This window comes from Larus michahellis, chromosome 4, assembly GCF_964199755.1.
Source record: "Larus michahellis chromosome 4, bLarMic1.1, whole genome shotgun sequence".
Classification (NCBI taxonomy): domain Eukaryota; kingdom Metazoa; phylum Chordata; class Aves; order Charadriiformes; family Laridae; genus Larus; species Larus michahellis.
Genome location: NC_133899.1, coordinates 10,695,207 through 10,716,430, shown reverse-complemented (window position 1 = coordinate 10,716,430; position 21,224 = coordinate 10,695,207). Strand labels below are relative to the sequence as shown.

The window sequence follows — 21,224 nt, the reverse complement described above, 5'->3', positions numbered from 1 at the left end:
GGGCAGTCCCAAGTGTTGGGCTGTGCTCCACTGCAGACTTCAGGCAGACAAGTGGTGGTTGTCCCAGGCTTTAGTTGGACTCCTATCCGGAAGTATCCTTACAAGAGGGTAACTCTGAGCTTCATGTAACCATGAAAGCACCTGAGCTCCATTTCCACCTTCAGTGGCATGCTCTCCAAGGCAGCTGTGGCCAGCCAGCACTGCTCAGACAGAGAAGGCAGATCTCACTGCACTCAATAGCAAGCCTTCCATAGAGATGGGGAGCACCTCTGCAGGAGGTGAGGCTGTGTCCCAATGACTGAATAAATCCAGCTTTACAGCTCTTAGTACCATATAAAAAGATGCCACATGGTGTAAAGTACTGATGGTTAACTTCACATTGTCAGTATTTCTGCTAGGTCAGGTATCATCTGTCTGGACCGCTTGGACTTTTTGCTGGATCAAGTATTGTCAGCTCTGGATCAGGTAACAATCTGCTCTCCAGCGTGAGCTCCAGGGGACGTGGTCTGTCTGGCTAATTCCACAGAAGTGTGAACATGCACTTGAGCCACATCCAATTAGTATCAATGAATGATCCAGAAATGCACAAATATCGCACTCGGGACCATCCCTCTCCCCTGCTTTGTGCCCAACTGTCTCGCTCATCTGGGAGCAAAGGGTATAAAAGGCGAGGAAATTAGAAAAAAAACAAGAGTACAGGTAGCATTCTCAGATGAAAACAGTGGGAAACGGGCACAGTCATATCACTCAACTAAGTAGTATGCATAGTAGACTCTGCTTATGCACTCAGTCATACGCTGTTTCCCAGCCAGCAACAAACCATCAACCAGAGGTAGCAGACTGCATGCCTAGAAACACACTTGGTTTTTGACCACCCATCTTTACATTCTTACGGACAGATCAACAGTAGAAGTGCCTGGCTCCTCTGCAAAAGCTGGGCACAGAGGAAAAAACATACATGATGCTGATCAGTGAGTTATCTCAGAAACAATCTGGCAAAAAAGGCAAACCCCACCTCTAATGGGATTTTTAGCACCATCTGCTCTTTTCACAACCTGCCCATGGCACCTGCAGCCAAACCCTTGTCCCATAACCCCTACAGAGAAACCTGCAACCACTTAGCCCAAGTGCTAAGCCGCTCCTATTAAAGAACACGTGTCCTGCAACAGAACTTGGCACTGAGATACAAACAGTGAAACATACTTTGGCCTCAATGGCTGATGTCAAAGGCTATTTGCTTGGGGGGAGAAAGGATTCATTTTCCAAAATGATCACTGTGCACAGCGCTGGCACTGGCATCCCAGTGCCTATCGAGTCTTGTCTCCCCGAAACAGACACCAGGAGCTGCCCACCAGCCCTCAGCGCTGCAGGACCCAACTGCACATCACGGCAGGACTGCTCCCAGAAGTAGCACTGGGAGCCTTCCCCACACCCTGCTCACCGTCTCCATGACAAGACAGCAAGATATCCTGCTTTTAAGCTGAATTTTGGAAAATAGACTCAATTTCTTGTGGAGCTGGATGCCAGACTCAAGTGAAAGTGGTGAACAAGAGGCGAGATGCAATTCTCCCCGAGTCCTCACATCCCACCACCCCCTCAAGCATCCCACCACCCAGACATCACTCATTTAGTGAGTAACTCATCAGCTCCACCACCCACAGTCATCTGACAGCAAAGGAGTTGTGGCTAAATTTTTAGCAATGCTTACAAAAATACAACTAAAGCATGGTTGCGGAGCAAACACCTCCAGCACAATTATTCATTAAAAATCTTTCTGGAGGCAGCAAAAAGAAAACTCAAGAACTGCAAAACTGGGGAAAGCGTGAGCAGACAGAAAACACCAAAGGGTTAGGAAGGTAATTTTCCACTTTGTTAGTTACAGTAAATATCTCCAAATAAATGTGATCTTATGCAATTCATCAGCCAAACCTCCATTCTCCATTTGAGAGGTTACATGAAGTGGTGAAATGTTAGTTAATTTACGTCTTCGAGTACCAGCTAAAAAATAACAGAAACGTGTAATCTTCTCATAATTATAAAGTCAACACTTAACTGATATGAGAAACCTCTATTCATAGCAGCTAAAAGGAGCATTCATTCCTCTTTACATCATCCCTTCAGTGTTATGTCTTGATGCAATTTTCAAAAGCAGGTGAAATCACTAAAAATTGGAAATAGTGTGAAAAATTTTCCTCTATCTGGCTTCAATTAAAATACTCAGCAAAACACAGAGGAGCGATAAAGAGAGGTAACCCTTTCCACCTCAGTTGCGCTATTTGTTCCTACAGAGCCCAGTGGAAACCCCAGGTGCAATGTCAGTGGTAAATATTTTCCCTACTATTAAAGCAGTGGTTCAGATTAGAATCATGACAAAAGCAATAAAAGATAATTCACATCTGATTACGATCTACGTGGTGAGTGTTCTGTGGTCCTTTACGTTTCCGAAGGTCCACCTGAGAAGAAGGTAGCAGAAGGGCTGCTATTGGGAAGACCAGATGAGACCTGAGCTGCCCCATGGGCTCACACCACAGCAGTGGGACCTTCTGTCTGGGCACTGGGTGGGAGCTGGTGCCTCTCCCACCCAAGACCTACCCATACCAGAAGCTGACACAACCCACTCCCGACCCTCCAGGCCCTGTTGGACCCCTGTTCAGACACAGCTCTTGTGGGCAAACTGCCCAGACACTGAGGATATGCAGTGCATGGACAGAGCATGGGGGCACTCAGATCCCAGGTGGACATCCAGGGTATGCATTCAGCTTCAGTTTTCCCATGATCCAAGGTGTGCAAGTTCAACACCCGCTCAAGATGCTGTTGGCTTTTTTTGCCACAAGGGTTCATGTCCAGTAAGACCCGAGTGGGCCCCCAGCTCATAATGTTGTACGAGGCTGTTGCTTCCCAGGTGCAGGACTTCGCATTTCCCTTTGTTGAACTTCATGAGGTGCCTGTTAGCCTGTTTCTCCAGCATGTCAAGGTCCTGCTGAAAAATAACACATCCACCTAGTCTATCAACCACTCCTCCCTGCATAGTACAATCCACAAACTTGCTGGGTGTGTACTTTGTCCCATCATCCAGGTCATTAATGAAGACGTTAAACAGTAGTGACCCCAGTATTGACTTCTGAGGTGCACCACTAGTGGTTGGCCTCTAACTCAACCTCATCCTGCTGATCACAACTCTGAGTCCAGCAGTTCAACCACTTTTCAGTCCATCTCACAGTCCATTTATCTAGTCTGTACTTCATCAGTTTGTCTAGAAGGATGTTATGGGTGACAGTATCAAAAGCTTTGCTAAAGCTGAGATCAACAACATCCACTGCTCTCCCCTTACTCACCAAGCTTTTCATGACAGAAGGCCATCCCAGGACCCCTGCTCCACACTTTCCCTAGTCTTCCTTTTACTCATACATCTGCAGAAGCACTTCTTAACCTTGACATCCTCCACCAGATTCAGCTCCAAGCAAGCCTTTCCTCTCCTGACCCCAACCACGTGTGCTCAGCGTTTTTATATTCCTCCCAGGTCACCTCTCCCTGTTTCCACCTCTTACACATTATACATTTCATTTCTTTCTTTGGACCTCCCCTGCAGGCCTCCTGCCATTCTTCCTTGACTTTTAAGCTCAGGACCATTCCTGAGCTCAGAGACAGCAATCCTTGAAAAATCAACCAACTTTCCTTCCTGGACCCCTTTCTTCTTCTTCCTAGCTGCTTTATAACTCTTTTAAGTCAGTAAGGTACAGAATTTAAATATGTGATATCCTAAGTCAGGACAGTCTATGGGAATGCTCTCCCCTACTGTAGGTAGAGACTGGACTTCAGTTGTCAAGTAAAGCTTTCCCTAACTAAATTCACAACAAAACGACATCGATAAGTAAAGAGCTACCTGTGGATATTTACACATTCAACTCCTACTTAGAGATTTAACTCCCCAGTGGACTCTCTTTACACTTGCAAATAAGCATAAATGCATTTCTGAGTCTGACCTTTAATCAAAACATTCAGGATCAGCATGTAAATCACTCAGTTGGGATTTTCCTTCTCACGCGCTAAATCACCACAGAACAACCTAATGCAACTGGTTCCCTTAATTTCAGTAAAGCCTTTTTGGAATCTCTCCTTTCACTGTATCCACCAAGAAATACGTTTGTAAATGTTCCCTTTAAAAAAAAAACCCAAAAACAACCAACTCACAAACTTTGTCTTGTGAAAACTAGCTAAAAGAATTAGTGTATCTGTTGGGGTTTTTTTAATTTAAATTTGCTTTTTTCTTTTAATTACTAGAGCCTTTGTTTCCAGATGAATCTAGCCTCTTCTGTAATTGTATCCATGAAAATAAGCATAGCTTTTACTAAATCTATGAAGAATCTCTCTACTGTGCTGTCTCTGTAAGGTTAAGAGTGAAAGACAGAGCTGGTACTGAGCTGGTGCCTGCACATCCCCTGCTTCTCCCACTGGTGCCTTTGAGAGATGAAGGATTCTATAATTTCCGGAGAGGAGTTATTTGTCCATTTTGGAGAAGGAATCATTGTTTATCCTCAATTAAACCAGATTCTGTTTCAGTCTAGTACGACTCACAAAAAGTCTTCTCTTGTTGTCTCCCACCATAGCCAGAAAGAGAGAGATGTCTCTTCAAGCAAAGTAAGGAAAATGAAGTGATCAGTACAAAAGGTTGTTCCCCACTGGTTTTCATCTGCTGGGACCCACAGCGTCTATCTTGCAGTGGTGTTGGTGACTCAGGCTGACAGGAATGGCTCGTGCAAGTCTCTGGCAGGGAGAACACAGGATAAACATGCATCCTTTTCCTTATCTTTCCTTTACATCATGTCTGTTGGTTCCAGATGTGTGATATCACACCAGAGTTAGCTGAGTAACTTACATCTTACCTAGAAAAAAAAACCTGTGTTCCTCTACAGTACGAGGTTTAAATCCCAGCAGGCATCTCAGTCCTTTACCTGCTGAAGTAGGTAGTATCTACACATATACTGACAGCAGAGGGACCTTCAGCTCAGACCTGAAATACTGGATGTCCTCCAGCCTCTTCTTTCCCTGTATAACATGGCCCAGTGCACTACTTGCTACTACTCCTGGAGCTCTTTGAGAAGAAAACTTTAAATATTTTATTCCTATTTAGGATAAATCACATGGACTGTCCTCTGTTAAAATCTACACTGCAGACTGCACAGAACAGAACCAACCTTTATCTCACCTTTCCCCCCCAACCAGGCTTAAAAGTTAGTGCCCTGGCCCTGAGCTGCAGGATAAACGCAAACATGCAACAGTTTGTTATGAAATGGTCACACTTGACCTTGCAGTCAGTCTTACTCTAATTTAGACCCCAAGACAACACTTACTCTGTTCTCTTAAGTCAACTGCTCAGTGAGAAATGGCAAGCTGCACAGTCCAAAAAATTCAAACAACAATTTGTTCATAGGCTTACTGAATAGTTCTGGCTGGTAACTAGTTTTTTCAGAACAGCAGTGTTACACGGGGAAACGATGAGGGCAGAACAAAGCCTGCACCAGCAGCATACCCAGGTCCCAGCTGCTGCTTCTTCTTCAGAACAGGAATGCCTACTGTTTAGGGGGATGTTTTTACAAATGATTGCCACCTGGGTGTATAGTTCTTGTTGGTTGTTTATCAGGGAGTGTAGTGATAGGTGGAGGGGTGATAGTTTTATAACTGAAAGAGGGGAGATTTAGATGAGATATCAGGGAGAAAGTCTTTGCTGTGAGGGTGGTGAGCCCCTGGCCCAGGTTGCCCAGAGAAGCTGTGGCTGCCCTATCCCTGGAGGTGTCCAAGGCCAGGCTGGATGGGACTTGGAGCAACCTGGTTTAGTGGGAGGTGTCCCTGCCCAGGGCAGGGGGGTGGAACTAGATGGTCTTTAAGGTCCCTTCCAACTCTAACCATTCTGTGATTCTATAGTAAGAGAGAAGAGTGGAACCCTGACTACTGCAATCAGCTGGTGCACATCATCCTCACCCAACCACATAGGCTGGCAGAGTTGGAGGAAGAGACGCTTGGATGTAAAAGGGGAAGAGGGAAAAATTTTTGTATCATGTTACCCTGACATCTGTGGCTTTGGGTCCCGCTAATGCCTGTGCATGGTCACGTGCCCCCAGAGCAGCCCTTCGCCCACCCTTACCCCACCGGTGCTTCCAGCCCTGACCTTGGATCCCACGGTTGGGATTCAGCCCCACACTGGAAGCCCCCAGGCATGACACACAGCACCACTGGTGGACAGGGCAATCGGGTCCACAGGTCCCCTACTCTGCTCTGACCCAGGCACAGCGGCCTTTGGCAGCCCCTCAGCTTGTCCTCCCACCTGCAGAGCAGGGTTAGAAATTCCCCAAGTGAGCACACTGTGCAGACCGACATATTTGGAAACGAAAAAGCTCTAAGCCAATATTCGTTACTCATGGGGTACTCTGTCAGAGGAATGAAAGAAAGTACCTCTTCCCCTGGACCTTGCCATCCACCCTTTTCTCTGACCTTGTAATAATCTAACACTGGGTTTCCCAATCTGCCAGTCTTTAACCAAGCAAAACACTCAGTAATTTCAAAGGAAGTTCTGAACACAAGAGAGTCCAAGATTTGGCTCAGGAGCTAGCCTGTTTTGTTTTGTGTTTGTTTTTTTTTTTTATTTTTTATTTTTTTTATTTATTTTTCTTTCATGAGCTACAGAAATAAATTAGATGGACACAAGTGAGATGGAGTGCCCGGCCAGAGCCAGGCCACTGCTGCGGACAGAAGGGTCCAAGCTGGTCCCCAGTCCTGCCCGTCATCCCTCCCACCACCCCCCAGGGAAGCTCCTGCAAGGTGGGGAGCAGAGACAGCAGCAGGGAAGGCAGAGCCTCACACACTAGGCACACCAGGAAGCCCATTTGCAAGTCTGCACTTGGAGCATCTTCAAAGTATTTTCTTTGTGAATAAATGCAGATCAGCCTCTGGGGATCACCTCTTTCTGGGCTGGTTCTTCACCAGCCTGAATTCCTCCCAGGTGTGGAAGAGGGGCTGAGAAAGCCTTTTTCCAAAAGAGTAACATCAGTTTGCTCTTACACAGCACACAAGGCTCCTTCAGCCTAACCCAAGCTACCCCTTCTCTCTTCCCCTTTTCCTAATAGGTCAAGGAGGTTTCAGGTTTTGGGGTTGGTTTTTTTTTTGTTTTTTTTTTTTTTTTTACAAGAGCATGGTCTGCCACTCCCACCCCACAGCACAAGGGCTCTCTGAAGCTCTCGGGCAATGTGGGGTTTGGGAAACGAATTGCCACACCTCCACTCTGCCAGAAGCGACAGCAAGGGGCAAACTTCGCCTTGCGCCTGCTCTGTGCTGCGTTCAAAGCTCCCAGCCCAAGCCTGCCATGGATTTGATTTTTTTTCCCCCCTCTCTGAATCAGGCAGTGACCTGCTTTGCAGGTGTTGCCAGTGCCGCTGCCAGAAAGCCCTGCACCGCTCTCCAGGACCAGGCAACACCTCCTGGCACAGCCACTCTCTCACCAGCCTTACACAGCTCCATCACAACTAACATACAGAAACAAGACTGGGAGAGTATCCTTCCAGGCCAAACAAAATGGTAAGCTTTTTTCTAATTGTTTATAAAACAGGATCTGAGACAACACCTGATGGCTGCCAAAATTTCAGGAAAAAACATTAAGTATCAATAAGCAGGACGTATTATTTTGCTGCAAAAAAGGTAACCAAAAGAAAAAAGCAGCAACAGTACCCAGAGCCCCCAGCACCTCATTCCCAGCACACACAGCATCAGGGTGCTCTCTTTATAGAGGTTAGACTCAATGATCTTACAGGTCTTTTCCAACCTAAATGATTCTATAACCACCAGCAGATCAGAGGCAATGGGTGTCACATGCATCACCCATGTCCGTACCTGTTCCTCTGCCCTCTACACCTTCTCCAGGTTTAGGTCTTGATACCTTTAAGTGACTTCTGCACAGAAGATGACAAGGGAAGGAAAAGCAGAGGATGCAGAACTCCACTTCTGGACACAAACTCTACCCCCCACCCTGCCAAAATCACACCCACAGAAAGTCAGGTTAGTCTCTGGATCTGGTCTCTTCACACCATCACTTCAGTGCTCCAAGACAGTGGGATCCCAGCTTCTGCAGCAAGGAGCTTTCCTAGGATTCACGTGCATCTTCCATAAACCCATCTCCTGCAAGCAAGTGGAGCAACTTGGGAACTCAGTGCTGATAGCTTTGTACAAGCTGAGAGAGGTCAGCAGGACTTAACAGAGCATTATAGCTCTTTCACACCACTAACTCCACCTGCTCCTTGTTATTTACATCATAATTTGCAGGAAATTGTTGTCTATCTGTTGAGGTACCAAGTTCCCAGGCAAAGAGCACATCACTTCTATAGCCAAAGCACAAAGCAGCCATATACCCAACAGCTCCACGGTGGGTAAGTCCTGGGAGGTACAGAGGTGGCTGGGCAGGCCAGGCAGAGAAACACAGCAAGGCTAAAACACAGACGTGAATTTACTTATTTACTGGTGTAATAAAAACAACTAGAGATGACTCCAAGCTGTCAAAAACAAGTCAAACATGCTCCCGTGACCTAAACAGGACTGTCATGAAGGAGGGAGGTCTGGATTTATCAGATAAGTGCTCCATTTTCTAAATAAAAATTTAATTAGTTAATACCTCTTATGGATTTTATTTTGAGATATCTTGAGGTGTTTTTTCCGAGTTAAGTCACTAAGGTCTGCCCCTGAGCCACAGGCGTTTTCCACCACAGCAAGCGCTCGGCCCTGCTCTCGCCGGGAACAGGTACAACAAGCCAACACACTTTCTAAGAAGACCAGCTACTGACCTACACTTCAAAAAATTACATGCTTATTTCTCAATCCAGCTCAAATTCTGGACTCTAACACACTTGATTGTTGTGCAGCTCTGTTTTCTATTGAGTGTTTAGATCTGGGAAGCATGGCTTTGATTAAAAATGGGCAGCCCACCAATTGCAGAGAATTTTCACATAACTGCTTGGCAAAAAAAAGAGCTGCGGCAGTTATTAGCCATTCATCAAAACTTCTGCCCTGTCCCCTGAGGAATTACCTGTTTCCCTCATCTACACCTGAGATTTGGAATGCTCAAGGTTATCATCACGGCAACTGCCACAACACAGAGAGAAACATCGAGAGATCCAACATTTTACCAATTACAGCTCTTTCCTCTGTCTGGCATAAACAGTTGTTTTTGTCTCAGCTGATGTTGGGCTCCAATATCTTTTGCTTCTTCTATCTTTTTTTTTTTGTTTTTTAAACAAAACCAAAAATCAACATTCTCTTTGAACTAACTTAGTTTTGGAGAGGTGGAAAGAAGAGTGGCAGGTGAGACAGCCAACAGAGACCACGGGTCTAATCCTGCTGCGTTTCATGTCGGTGACAAGAACACGCATGGCAGCAGAGAGCAGCACATGGCCAGGTTAGCACGCTTTTTTGAGTGGAGGAAACCACAGATAAGTGACAAAGTCTATTCACTATCCCCTTGCTCAGAACCATTGCCCCACTGATTATTTTCCAATCACAACATCTGGCCCAAACAAATGGATTTAGTAGGAATTTCACACTAGGAGCAAAGACAGAGCACAAAACCAAGATCCTACTCTAATGCTACTGAAGGCAACATCCTATCTGCGAGGCCAGGAAAACAGAATCGAGACGCAGCAGCAGAGACCTGGGCTGTGTCAATTCAGTCAGGTCAGTACTTGATTTATTACAGTAAAAAACAATCATACTTCTCCCCACCTTGTTAGAAATCCCGTTCTAACAAAGGTTTCCAATCAACACGCATGCTGCAGTTTTGCACATGCAAAGCCCATGCACAAAAGTGAACCTCAAATTACTTGCATTTAAATTTGGGACATCCGCAAACACTTGCCTGGCCCTGTGCTGCAAATCCAACAATGCACCTCACAGACCCAACCAGGGATCCACGCTCAGGACCGGCCTTGCCCGATGCCCCCCAAACCCCACCAGCTGGGACCGCCAGCAGAGGGGACATCCAAGGAGGTGGATAAAGTGCAGCAGAGCCACCCAGCTTCCAGCCCAGCAGCTTTACTCATTGGATCCCAGCTCCCTGCACTACACACGCTTGGGGACGAGCTTGGACACAGGAGAAAGGCTCATGCAGTGACCGCCAGAACAACAGGATATTTCCCATGCCACGGGGTCTCCATGAACCACAGGAAATACGATCCAAGTGGGCGGGAGCATCTAAATATGCACAACTGTCAAAATGCATTTAGGACTGGCTTTTCGTTTCTCTATTTTAACTTTGAAATTTTCTAATTTTTTCAAGTGGCCACATTAAAGGGGGAAAAACATCTTGTTTTCACTTTCCAGAAGTTCTGCGGTGTTGCAAAGTAAAACAGTTCACCAATTAAATAAATGTTTGGATGGCCAGAAAAACATCTGAGAGTCCCCAGCAGTTCTTCCACAATAGCTATCTACTTTTCACAAAAGCTATAATCATGTTCTGAACTGAACTGAGCCTTGTTCAGCCGAATTCTTAAAAGAGCAATGGTATATAGCCAGACACGACCTTTTGTAACCTACTAAATGCCTCTTCGTTGCCCATTTGATATACTCCCTGGCTACTTCATGACAATATGTGATATTAGTATTCCTTATGCTTGCACAGTGCCTTCTCTGCATTTCTCCCAATATTCACAAACACACACATTGACCCTCACAGCCATCTAGATGTATTTCAGTGCCCCTGCCTGGAATTAAAGGCTTTAGAATTAACCATTTCCCCCAAATCTAGCCTTAAGTACTTGTGGTGTTACTCCAACCTGCCCACATGCCTCTTCAAAGTCATTTGACTTCTCGTCTCTGACACTTGGAGGAACTCAGTTCTCTGTTAGGTACCTCAGCTCCCAGAAAACTCATCATGGGGGAAACTCTAAACACACCTGCAGCACCCATCAGCAGATCCCATGGGCAGCACCAACCAAACCAGCCCAATATAGCCCCTTTCCCAAGTCAGGTAGTAGCTGCCACCATTGTCCCCAGCAGCAGGTGGGCCAGGGCTGGCAGCCACGCTGGGTGAGACGACGGCCGAGGCGCATGTGCACCACCACAGCCCCAGCAACACAGGAACACTGAGGTTTAAACCCAACAGCCTACAGGTTTCTGTGAAAAACCTGCTAAGAGGAACTTTTCCAGTGTCTCAAATTTGGAAATAGGTGTCACTAGCAATAAATCCTGACTCCCTGCTGAGTCCCCCTGTGTAAGCTCTCACATGTTTTATATGCACAGTAGTCCTCAGCTGAGCATTAAAGGAGTGTTTGTGCTCTGGGGTGCTGGGGTTTTTTCCTTAATGAGTCATAAGCCTTTTCTTAAAAGTTTGCTGGAACACATAAATGTGACATTAGAGATTTAGTAAAACTGCTCCAAAAAAACAAGGAATGAAGTTTCAGGCAGTGTGAAATACTCCAGCTGGAAGAGATATATGACTTGCTTGGCTGTTTTCTCGTGCTCCTCTGTCTCACGGCACAGTAACAAACAAGGCTATAGTGATAGGGAGTTGAAACAACACAGTGAGGTTAACAGAAAGAGGTAACACACACGACACAACAGAAACATCTGCTCCAATGTAGAAAAAAGGGACAAAATCCACTTCCAGACACACCATCCACATAGGCACAGGGAAAAAAAAATTGCACAAAATCCAGCCAAACTCTGACATTTATTGGTCGACCATTAGCACATCTGCTAATTTTGCTAAGAGCTGAAGACTGGTCCTGCCCCCCAACAAGCCAAGAGGAATCCTGCTGCCAGCCTCAGGAGCCGTCACGCCCCTGGAACATCTCCAAGTGATGCCACATCACAGCCCCAGGTACCTCCGTCCTGTCAGGACTTGAACCTCTCAGGCAGCTGAACACAGCCCTCCACAGTGAGCCTTTCTAAGCTCATAATAAAACTTACAGACAACCATGCACATTCCTGCAGTTCTTCCTTTTGCTGCTTCAGTTTGGCTTTATATCATACATTCCCAGCTCTGTCACAGAGGGGATGGGCCTAAAAACCAAACACCACATTATACTCTAAGAGACACCTAGATTCTCCAGCCACAGAATAGGAAATTAATCTGGACACAACTAATGCCGAGAGCAGAACCACTCCACTTGGTCAGGCTGCGAGACAGAGCACTGACTCTTGAGTCCCCAGAGGAGTGGCTGCACCTCCTCTCCCACCAGCGTGGGGGATCCGGGGAGCAGAGTCCGGATGGATCCTGACACCTCCACCCCAACAAGGAGAGCTGCCCCAGCACACAGCTGGCAGGATCACATCTTCTGCCAGTTCCTGAGCTGGGTCTGGGACAGAGGAGGGGCCTCTCCAACACCATGAGGCTCCAGGCACTGGAGCAAATTTTTTTTGGTTTTCCTAAAACTGTTTGGTTTATCACTGCTGTTTTATTTTTCTTCCATTGATGAACAACCCTTTTAAACATATCACAATTACTTTGCCAGACTTTTTTTTCCCCTTTTTAATAATCATTTTAGTATTGGGCAAATTTTCTTGCTTTGAGAAGGCTTTCTAAATATCCAATATCCATGTGGCTGCAACAGAGACATTTATATCCTAATTTACTAACCATGAATATTAAGGACTTCAGCCTAGGCCAGAATCTTTGCTGCTCCACCATGTTATCAGCAGAAGCACACAAATTTGTATCATTTACGCATTTTAAATCTAAAAATGATACAACTTCAGGGAAATTTCCCACTAAGAAGCATCAATTTCAATCACGTCGTAACTACAGCTACTTTGACAGCGACCTGTTCCTTCATAACAGGGTCACGTTTCCACTCCGGAAAAACTCAGCAGCCACAGAATCCATTAACCGATTTATTCCCAATTCACACCCCACTGTGTACAGATTTCCAGTGCGTGATTTAACATCAAACTTGGACATTTGTACGCAGAAATCTCTGTGGAGGACAAGGCACAGAGGCTAGGTAAACAGCTGCCAGTGCAAGTTAAACTCCGATAGAGAACAATTTTTCACTTTGAGTCTTGCTTAGGATGTCTCTCCAACCCCCAGGTGAGCATACCTGACTTGGGTGTCTGGGGGGCACAGGGGGAAGGGTGTGTTCAAAAGCCTGATGTTACTTCTGGGAATTTGAGAGCCCCTTACTTGGGGAACGCAATACAGTTGAAGCAGGAGTTAGTTACTGTACCATGGCAGCGCATACACCTATGCCAACTCTGTATTATACATCCAAACCTCCGCATGGGAAGCCTCACCTGTGGGAGCCCAAATAAAACACGCGGCGATTCTTTGGAAGCCACCATCCCCTCTGTGCGCAGTGCTTTTATAACAATGCAGAGGACACTCAAGAGTAAAAGCACAAACAACAAAAACAAGCAAAAAACATTTGCCATCAAGTAATATGCCTTATTCACAGTCAAGTTTCCTGCAACTGAAGGTAAGAAAGCAGTAGTCCCCATTCACAACACACGCTTCTGCCCAAGTTATAGCCACCTAAATTTCCATGTAACATCAACTGCACCCGTTACATGCATCACTCCTGTTATTATGTATTGTGTATGACGTCGTTCAGCACTTCCCAACTTCAAGGCGACTCACAAGTGTGTGCATGGCTAGCAGGGACTGCAAGAAGCTATCTAGGACCTCTCCCACATCCTTTACAGGTCATTTCATACCACAGGCAAAAGAGAGACTTCTTTTTTCCGGCTCTGTTGACTTGTGTTGTCACGCTTATTTTTTGCATTCTCTTTGTAGTCTTGAATTCCTCCTACATTCTCTCCTCCCACCTTCCTACTTCTTTCTCCCTTTGGAGGACCCTTCAGCTCCAGGCTCTCCTTACTGCTATTTACCATTATTTTTTCCACTCGTTCAGCCCATCCCTCACTTTCTGACCCTTCTCCTAGGCACACGCAGCAGCACTGTTCCCCCACTGCTGCCTCGGGGTAGGAGCAGTGACAGGAGGGCAGGCTGCGGTAGCCACAAGCCACCGCAACGCTGCTAATTCACACGTACCCCAGCATCTCCCACCACAGCTCCGTTTGTGCCTCCCCCAGTCAACACACACCTTGTCTGACCCCATTTTTGAGGGCTTTCTTAGATTTCAGCTAAAAGAGACCAACCACTCTCAGATCAGTTTCAGCAACATAGTTTCCAGCTATAATTGGGAAATCAGCAAAACCAAATGTGACCTGTTCAAACACTTCAGGAGACCACACCATCTACGTTTATTTCTATTTAGAGGTTTACCTATTAAAGGCTCAAATCTGGTCAAAAAGAAATTATTTTTCACAGCTGAAAGACCTCAGCTGCTTATCAAAGCTGAATGGATTCCTAGGCAAAGATAAATATAAAGTAATTTCCAGACAATCTTTGCTTATTTCCAAAACCAGCATGACATATCAACCGTTACCTCTATTTTGATGGAAATAAGAAAGATCTAACATTTCACAGCCCTTCAGGAAATCGTAAGACAGAAAAGAACACTTTAGCAAATACCTCAAATATTGTGGTCACCAACTGCAAGCTCACCTAAATTTCACTCAGATTTTCAAATTTCATCTTTAAGCAATGCAGCTTCTAGAGACTTATCACTGTTATCTGTCTTAATTTTGATCTTACTTGTATATACACCCTTCCGCCACAGCAACGGAAAAGAAATGTCACATCACACACAAAAGAAACATGAACATACAATGCTGAACTCACAAGCACAGAGCAAGGCCCAAAAGCGAATGCTGCAACGCCAGCAGGATTTCCCAACGCAAAGAAACAGATTTGCATGGATGACTGTGTACATAAAACGCAGAAAGGGCCTGGATGGGTCTTGGGATCTATTTCTTCCCTTCACCTCCCCACCAGGGAAAAGGCTTTTCAGCAGGATGTTATCAGCAGCGTTTCTTGGTGGTGCTCCAAAAAACGTGTGCTGGTACTACTGGGTGGCTTTCTGGAAAGATCTTTCTGGAGCTCTCAAAAGTCAAGCCTACTTTCTAGGGCAAGAATGGGCTTTTGCTAGACAGACGACTACAGTTATTAACAGAATACAGACTTTGTGTCTCATTCTGAGACATCAACCAACTGCTGCTTCGCTTGGTAAGCCTCCTACAGGGTATGGAGAAAGGGGCTGTTTCCCTCAGGGTGGAGAAGGGACAGCCAAAGGTGCCCGTGGAAGACAAGAAAGATGACAGCTCTGTGATGGGACTGCTTGTTTCTCACCAAGGAGTACCACATGTGGTGTATTCTGCATATCATCCGTGAGAGACACAGAGGCGAGGTGGCAGCTAGGGGCAGGGAGGAGATGCCATGTGCAGGGATGGGGAAAAGCACCTTGACAAAGGGCACCGCACAGGATGTCAAAGGAGGCCAGCAAGATCGCAAACGTGCTTATCTATCTCCAGACTTTACACAGGGAGGAATCACCCCCCCCTCCTCAGTCTCCTGGTGCCTTTTCTATCGACTCTTTCGTTCAGGACAGTGAGACAACTAAGGCACTCCTTGTTCTGGATCCTACCGCCCTGACCAGGATGAACAGACAGCCCTCGTCAGGTGATGGCTGCAGCACAACAGGGGCCGCTGGAGCACAGAACTGCTGCCTGCGCCCTCCGTCAACTCTCCTTCCATTCCTGACAATGCACCAGCAGAGCCACAGGACATACAGAGATCCTGCTCAAAAACAACAGCCAGATCAGCACAACTGTCCAACACCATGACGTTCCCCTGCCCAGCAGATGACAAGCCACAGGTTTACAGTCAGTCCCACAAGGACTGCTATGGCTTGGATGGGCATGCCAAAATCCAATTTTTGCCTTAAACTGTCTTTTTCAACACCTAGGCATCAGACTGAAGAACTCTGCAAAGCAAATAGAATTTAAGACTGCGCCTGAGCTGATGACTTTCCAACACCCACAAACATCCTGTTGACACCTCAGGATGCACATTCAATTTAAAACATCCCTGGAAACACAACTTTGACAATTCACCTCATCACATGAATGCTCAGCTGAGAACAGTTATGGAAGTGAGTGAAAGTTCTTTTTTTATTACCTCTCTTCTCAGCATCTACCACTAAACTGAGCACTGTCAGTACCTCGACAGGGGGTCTCAGAGGGTTGAGGGTGAAGCAGCTCCAAGGGACCAAAGCTTTACCCAATCCAGCTGCAGGCGGCTGCCAAAGGAACGGTCCCCAGCCTCCTCCCGGAGCCCTCTGCCTGCACCCTCTCCCTTGGGTCAGCTCCAGCCACCCCACTGACAGGGATGAACTGGAGCTGCTCGCCAATCCAGCCCAAAACAACCCTCCCTCTCCCCCCTCCTTCTCTGCAGGCTTCATTTTCTGTAAGATCAGTGAGAGCATGTGGCCGCAATGTGCCAGTGGGAGCACTTGGAAGTGGCCGGGTGTGACTTCCCAGCTGTGCAGCTGGGGCAGGGCAAACGCTCAGCACTCCTTTTGCAGCACTGTCATCTCCAGTCAGATTAAACCAACTGCGGAAGGGCGTTTTCCTTCTCTCCACAGATGCACTGAAGCCTGCCAGAAGAAAGGATGGAGGAGGTGAGGCAGTAAAGCAAAGCTCCCAGCACCCAATGGTCCCACCTCGACCTGCCAGAGGCTGGCAGGCTGCCTGGCTGTGCCACAGCCTCTCCGATGCTCAGAATTCCCTTCCATGGGCGACGGGAACCAGAAATGTGGAATCAAGCCCATCAGACTTATCAAAACCTCACCAACTCCCAGAAATCAACTTTCTCTTTTAAAGCACCCCAGTTTTCTGCGTTTCACCTGCCTCCAGGGTGCAGGTCACAGCAATGCTTCTTTGTGCTGCTACAACAAATACCTGCAGAGCAGCTGGTGGTATGCTCTCCAGGCAGAAAGGCGCAGTCTTACTGCTGATCCTACACAGGACAGATCCACCGAGGGTTAGGGCATGCTGCAACACGTCACTACAGAATATACCTGCAAGTAGTGACACTCGCAACAGGCAAATTCATATAAGAAAAAACCCCACTCAACACAGGCTCACCAGGGAGTCCCTGATCACACACCCAGCTTTCTTCACCACCAGAAAGCCCTCTCAGAGGCTCAGGACAGCTATAACTTGTTTCTTACTCTAGATAAATCTTATTTCTCAGTCTCTCACAGTATACCACAGAAATTTTGAAGGCCACCTTTCTTGCAGTCAGTGTTAACAAGCCCACCCATCCAGCTTCTGCACACACTCAGAAGGGAACCATTATTGTCCTCAGGTGGAGTCACTCAGATGACGAGGAGTACCACACCAGGTGCCAGACCCCACAAAAGATGTGGTGGATGACATCAGCTTTCTTATCAGCCCTACATGGGACCGAGGCAGGCAGTAAACATTGCATTCAGCTTCCTTTGTCTGGGCACAAGAGCCCAAAGAAACTATGCCACTGCAGTTCACTGGAAGGTTTTGCTGGTAGGAGCGGGCACTGCTCGCTCAGCTACCTCTGCTGACCAGCCCAGGTCTCCTTCACTAACAAGCATCTCGCAGACACTTACAAGGAGCCCTACAACTCCTCCCCTCCATGCAGAGCATGCTAATGCTGTGCCAAAAGCTGTTGGAATCCTCGTGTTTAAATCAGCGACCAAGTTAATGCACGTCTCCATCCTCAGCAAAGCTGGTGTTGGTCAGAAATCACACATCACCACAGAGCCTCTCCCCACACCCAGCAGCGCAGAAAGGCACAGAGATAACTGTCCCCTCAAAGGCCACGGATGGGGCTGGCTCATCCACAGCCCCTCATCTTCCTCCCTCTTCTGCCAGGAGCTCCTGTGCCAGAACCCTCACCCCTTGTCCGAGCCCAGGACAAACTGCTCCCCAGGGTGGCCAAGGTCCGGCAGTCACCCACCCCACCTGCAGTCCCCAGCGCAGGAGAAACAGGGCAGTACTTGCATGCTCCAGGATCATCTTTCAAAGGCATTTTAGCCTTTTCCACACAGGACAAAGTAAGAAAAGCAGGGGAGCTTGATCTTAACTTATGTGACAAAAACCCATGTTCGCTCATTTCAAAAAGTTACTTTTGTTCTATAAAGAAGCCACAAAAATTCAGGAGATTATCACAGACTGATTTAGCCTCAGCAGGGACAGAAGGGTCTCTTCTCTCCCAAACTCCCTCTCGTCCCAGGGAGGACACTGGCCCCAGCAGCCTTGTGTGCTGAGCGGACCCTGCGAGGCCTGGCAGGGCAGAAGCAACACTGGGCTCCCACAGGCACTCCAAACAAGCACAAAGATTTTATTGAGCAAGGCACTAAAAATCGCTTGTCCTCTACAAAAGTTATCACAGATGGCCCGAGAGCACAATTGCAAATGCCAACACCTCGGGCATGCCGGAGGTTATCAGTGAAGCTTCATCAGCCCGAGAGGAAAGGAGGCAAACGAGAGTCCCTGCAAGCCCCAGCTGCACGAATAGCTTCTATGACACCTCAGCGAAGTCTCCCACCCGCGTGTGGAAGGGAAAGCACCACGCATCCTAGCAAACCGCCTGAGGAATAGACAGAAGAGGGATCAAACACCAAGAAGGAGCTGTGCGGCGAGCACTCCTGGCACCGGTTAGGGAGACAGCACTTGTGGCGATGGGGGACTTTGGCAGGTACCTGGTCCAGGGCAGCCCTGGGCACGGCACGCTCACCTGCTCCACAGCCAAACCCCACACACTGCCGGCCACTCGCCCCCTGCCCGCCCCGGCACCCCACTCACCGAAGTACTCCTTCTTCATGTGCATCTCCAGTTCCTTCTCCAGCTCCAGCGTCAGCGCCTCCAGCCGCCTCTCCGCCTGGCTGGGGCCGCTCTCCCGGCACGGCGTCACCTGGTAGGGTAGCTTGAATTTGGGGGCCGAAGCGGAGCCTTTGGTGGGGCTGTAGGCGTAGGGGGGGGCCGCCTCGGGGGGGGCGGCAGCGGCGGTGGTGGCCGGGTGCTGCTGGTCGTGTCGCGGCGGGGACTGGGCATGGATCTTGTGGTAGACGTCCTCGGGCAGGGCGCCGTCCTCCTGCAGGCCGGGCCCCAGGAGGGAGGAGCGGGGCGAGGGCAGCTGCAGCTCGGGGTAGGCGCTCATGGAGCCGCGGGAGCTGCGGGAGCTCTGGCTAGAGATGCTGGAGCGGGGGCTGACCACGGCCGCCGCCGCCGGGCCGCAGAGGCTGGAGCGGGGGCTGGCCAGAGCCATCCCGCCGCCAGCCGCCCCCTCGGGCTCGGCGCCGCCCGGCGGGCCGTACCTGGAGTCCGAGTAGCTGGAGCGGGGGCTGGTGGTGCAGGAGTACTGGCTAGCGGTGCTGGAGCGGGGGCTGGCGTGGCGCTGGTCGTAGCCCATGCTGATGCCGCTGGTGCGGTTGCTGCTGGGCTTGCTGCCGCCGCCGTCGTAGCCGGTGAGGCTGGCGCGGGGACTGGAGTGCTTGCTGGTGTCGCTGGCTGTGCTGGCGTAGCTGGAGCGGGGGCTGAGGGCCGTCCCGTCGTACTGCACCAGGCTGGCGCGGGGGCTGCCGTACTTCTCCTGCCCGGGCACCACCAGGCTGGAGCGGGGGCTGGAAAACTTCTCGTAGGGCAGCGCGGGTGCTCCCCCCAGGCTGGAGCGGGGGCTGGAGAACTTGCCGTGCTCGGCGGCGGGGCCCGGCGAGGCGGCGGCCAGGCTGGCCCGGGGACTGGCGGCGGCGGGGCCGTACTTGCTGTCCGCTCCGCCGGGCGCCCGCCCGCCGCCCTTGGCCACGTAGCCGCCCTCGTAGGGGCTGCCCGCGGCGTAGCGGTAGCCCTCGGCCGAGTAGCGCTTGCCCTTGTCGGCGAAGCCGCTGTAGCACGGCAGAGCCACCTCGGAACGGGTGCACAGCCCCTCCTCGCAGCAGGGCGGCTCGGCGGCGGCGCCGCGGAGCGGGGCGGCCGGCGGGTAGGCTTTGCCGCAGGGGGCGGCGGCGGCGGCGGGGAAGGCTTCGGCGGGCGGCGGGGCGGCGGTGCCGTTCATCTTCCGGCCCCGCTGCTCCGCCGACATGTGGGCGGCGATGACCCGCTTAGTCTCCTCCAGATCGGGGTGCAGCGGCAGGTCCCGGCGGCCGCCCCGTCCGTACAGAGCCTCTGGGCAGGGCTCGTAGAGGGACAGATCCTCCATGAACTTGGTGGCCTTCAGTGCCATGTCCTCCTCGTACTTCTCCATGCTCGGCCGGACCACGGCAGCGGGGGAAGGTTGGGGGGGGGGGGGGGGGGAGGGGGGAGGACGGCGAACTCTCTGCGAAAGCGCAGTCGGGAGCAGAGAAAGAAAAAAAAAAGCCCAAAAAATTTAAAAAACACCCCAAGAGAAAGCCCCTTCCCGCGGTCCTGGCAGGGCAGCGGCGGGACGCAGCTCCCTCTCCGGCGGCCGGGCCAGGCGAGCGGCGGTCACCTCGGCGGCATCCCCGCGGCGCAGCGCTGGGCTCGGTGCAGCCGGGGCTGCCCGGCGGAGTGCGGCGAGCGGCGGCGAGGAGCCCCTGTGTCACTTTCCAGCCTTAAATAAGTTGCTGGGTCCAGTCAATGGCGCGCTGCGCGGAGGAATTTGCGCTCGGCGGCTCCCTGCCCCCGCCGCCCCCGGTCGGCCGCCCCGCGGCGGGGCCGCGGCCCGGCCCGCACCCCCGGGCGGGGGGCGAAGGCGGCGGCCGGCCCGGAGGGGCTTTGCGGGGCGGCGAGCGGAGCGCGGGGCGCGGCGAGGCAGGGACTCCTTTGTGTGGGGCAGGAATGCGAGGAAGGAGACTGGGCGCTGCGTCCCGCTGGAATGTAGTTAATGCCGGAGCCAAACAATGATTTTCACCGAGTCAGTCAGGGAGAGGGCGGCCGCCGCGCTGCTCGGCGGCGGGGCCGGCAGCTCCCTGAGCCCTGCCCGGGCCCGCGGCGGGCAGCCGGCGGCTGAGGGGAGCGAGCGGACGCGGGCCCGGCGGAGCGCTCGGAGGGGTCTGTCAGGGCTTCCCGCCTTCAGGGGGCTCCGCCGCGCGCGCCCCTGACTGGAACTTTCCGGCGGGACCCGCGGCCTCGGCCCGGCGCGCGCGGGGGTGGCTCCTGACGGGGGGCGCCGAGGCAAGGGCCGGCCCCGCGGCGGGGGGGAGCCGGCACCGGGCCGGCGGCAGGGTCCGGGACCGGACCGGCAGGGGGACCGCAGCGGGTCGGGAGCGCGGGACCGGACCGGCGGTGTGTGGGGCGGTCCCACCTGTGCGGGATCCCCGGAACCGGCCGAGGCTCTGCTGAAAGGAGCTGGT

General features: G+C 50.4%; 1 protein-coding gene across 3 annotated transcripts in view; it reads right to left on the bottom strand.

Moving 5' to 3' along the window:
* Window positions 1–20,860, bottom strand: part of WTIP (WT1 interacting protein) — an 84,982-nt gene extending 64,122 nt beyond the window's left edge. For all 3 annotated transcript variants that reach the window (XR_012586500.1, XR_012586499.1, XM_074582922.1), the window contains exon 1: window positions 18,718–20,860. Coding sequence is in view for 1 of the 3 variants with exons in the window: in XM_074582922.1 (XP_074439023.1) it covers window positions 18,718–20,155 (1,438 nt within the window). In the remaining 2 variants the exon portion in view is untranslated. The remainder of the gene's footprint in view (window positions 1–18,717) is intronic.
* Between the last annotated feature and the right edge of the window lie 364 nt (window positions 20,861–21,224).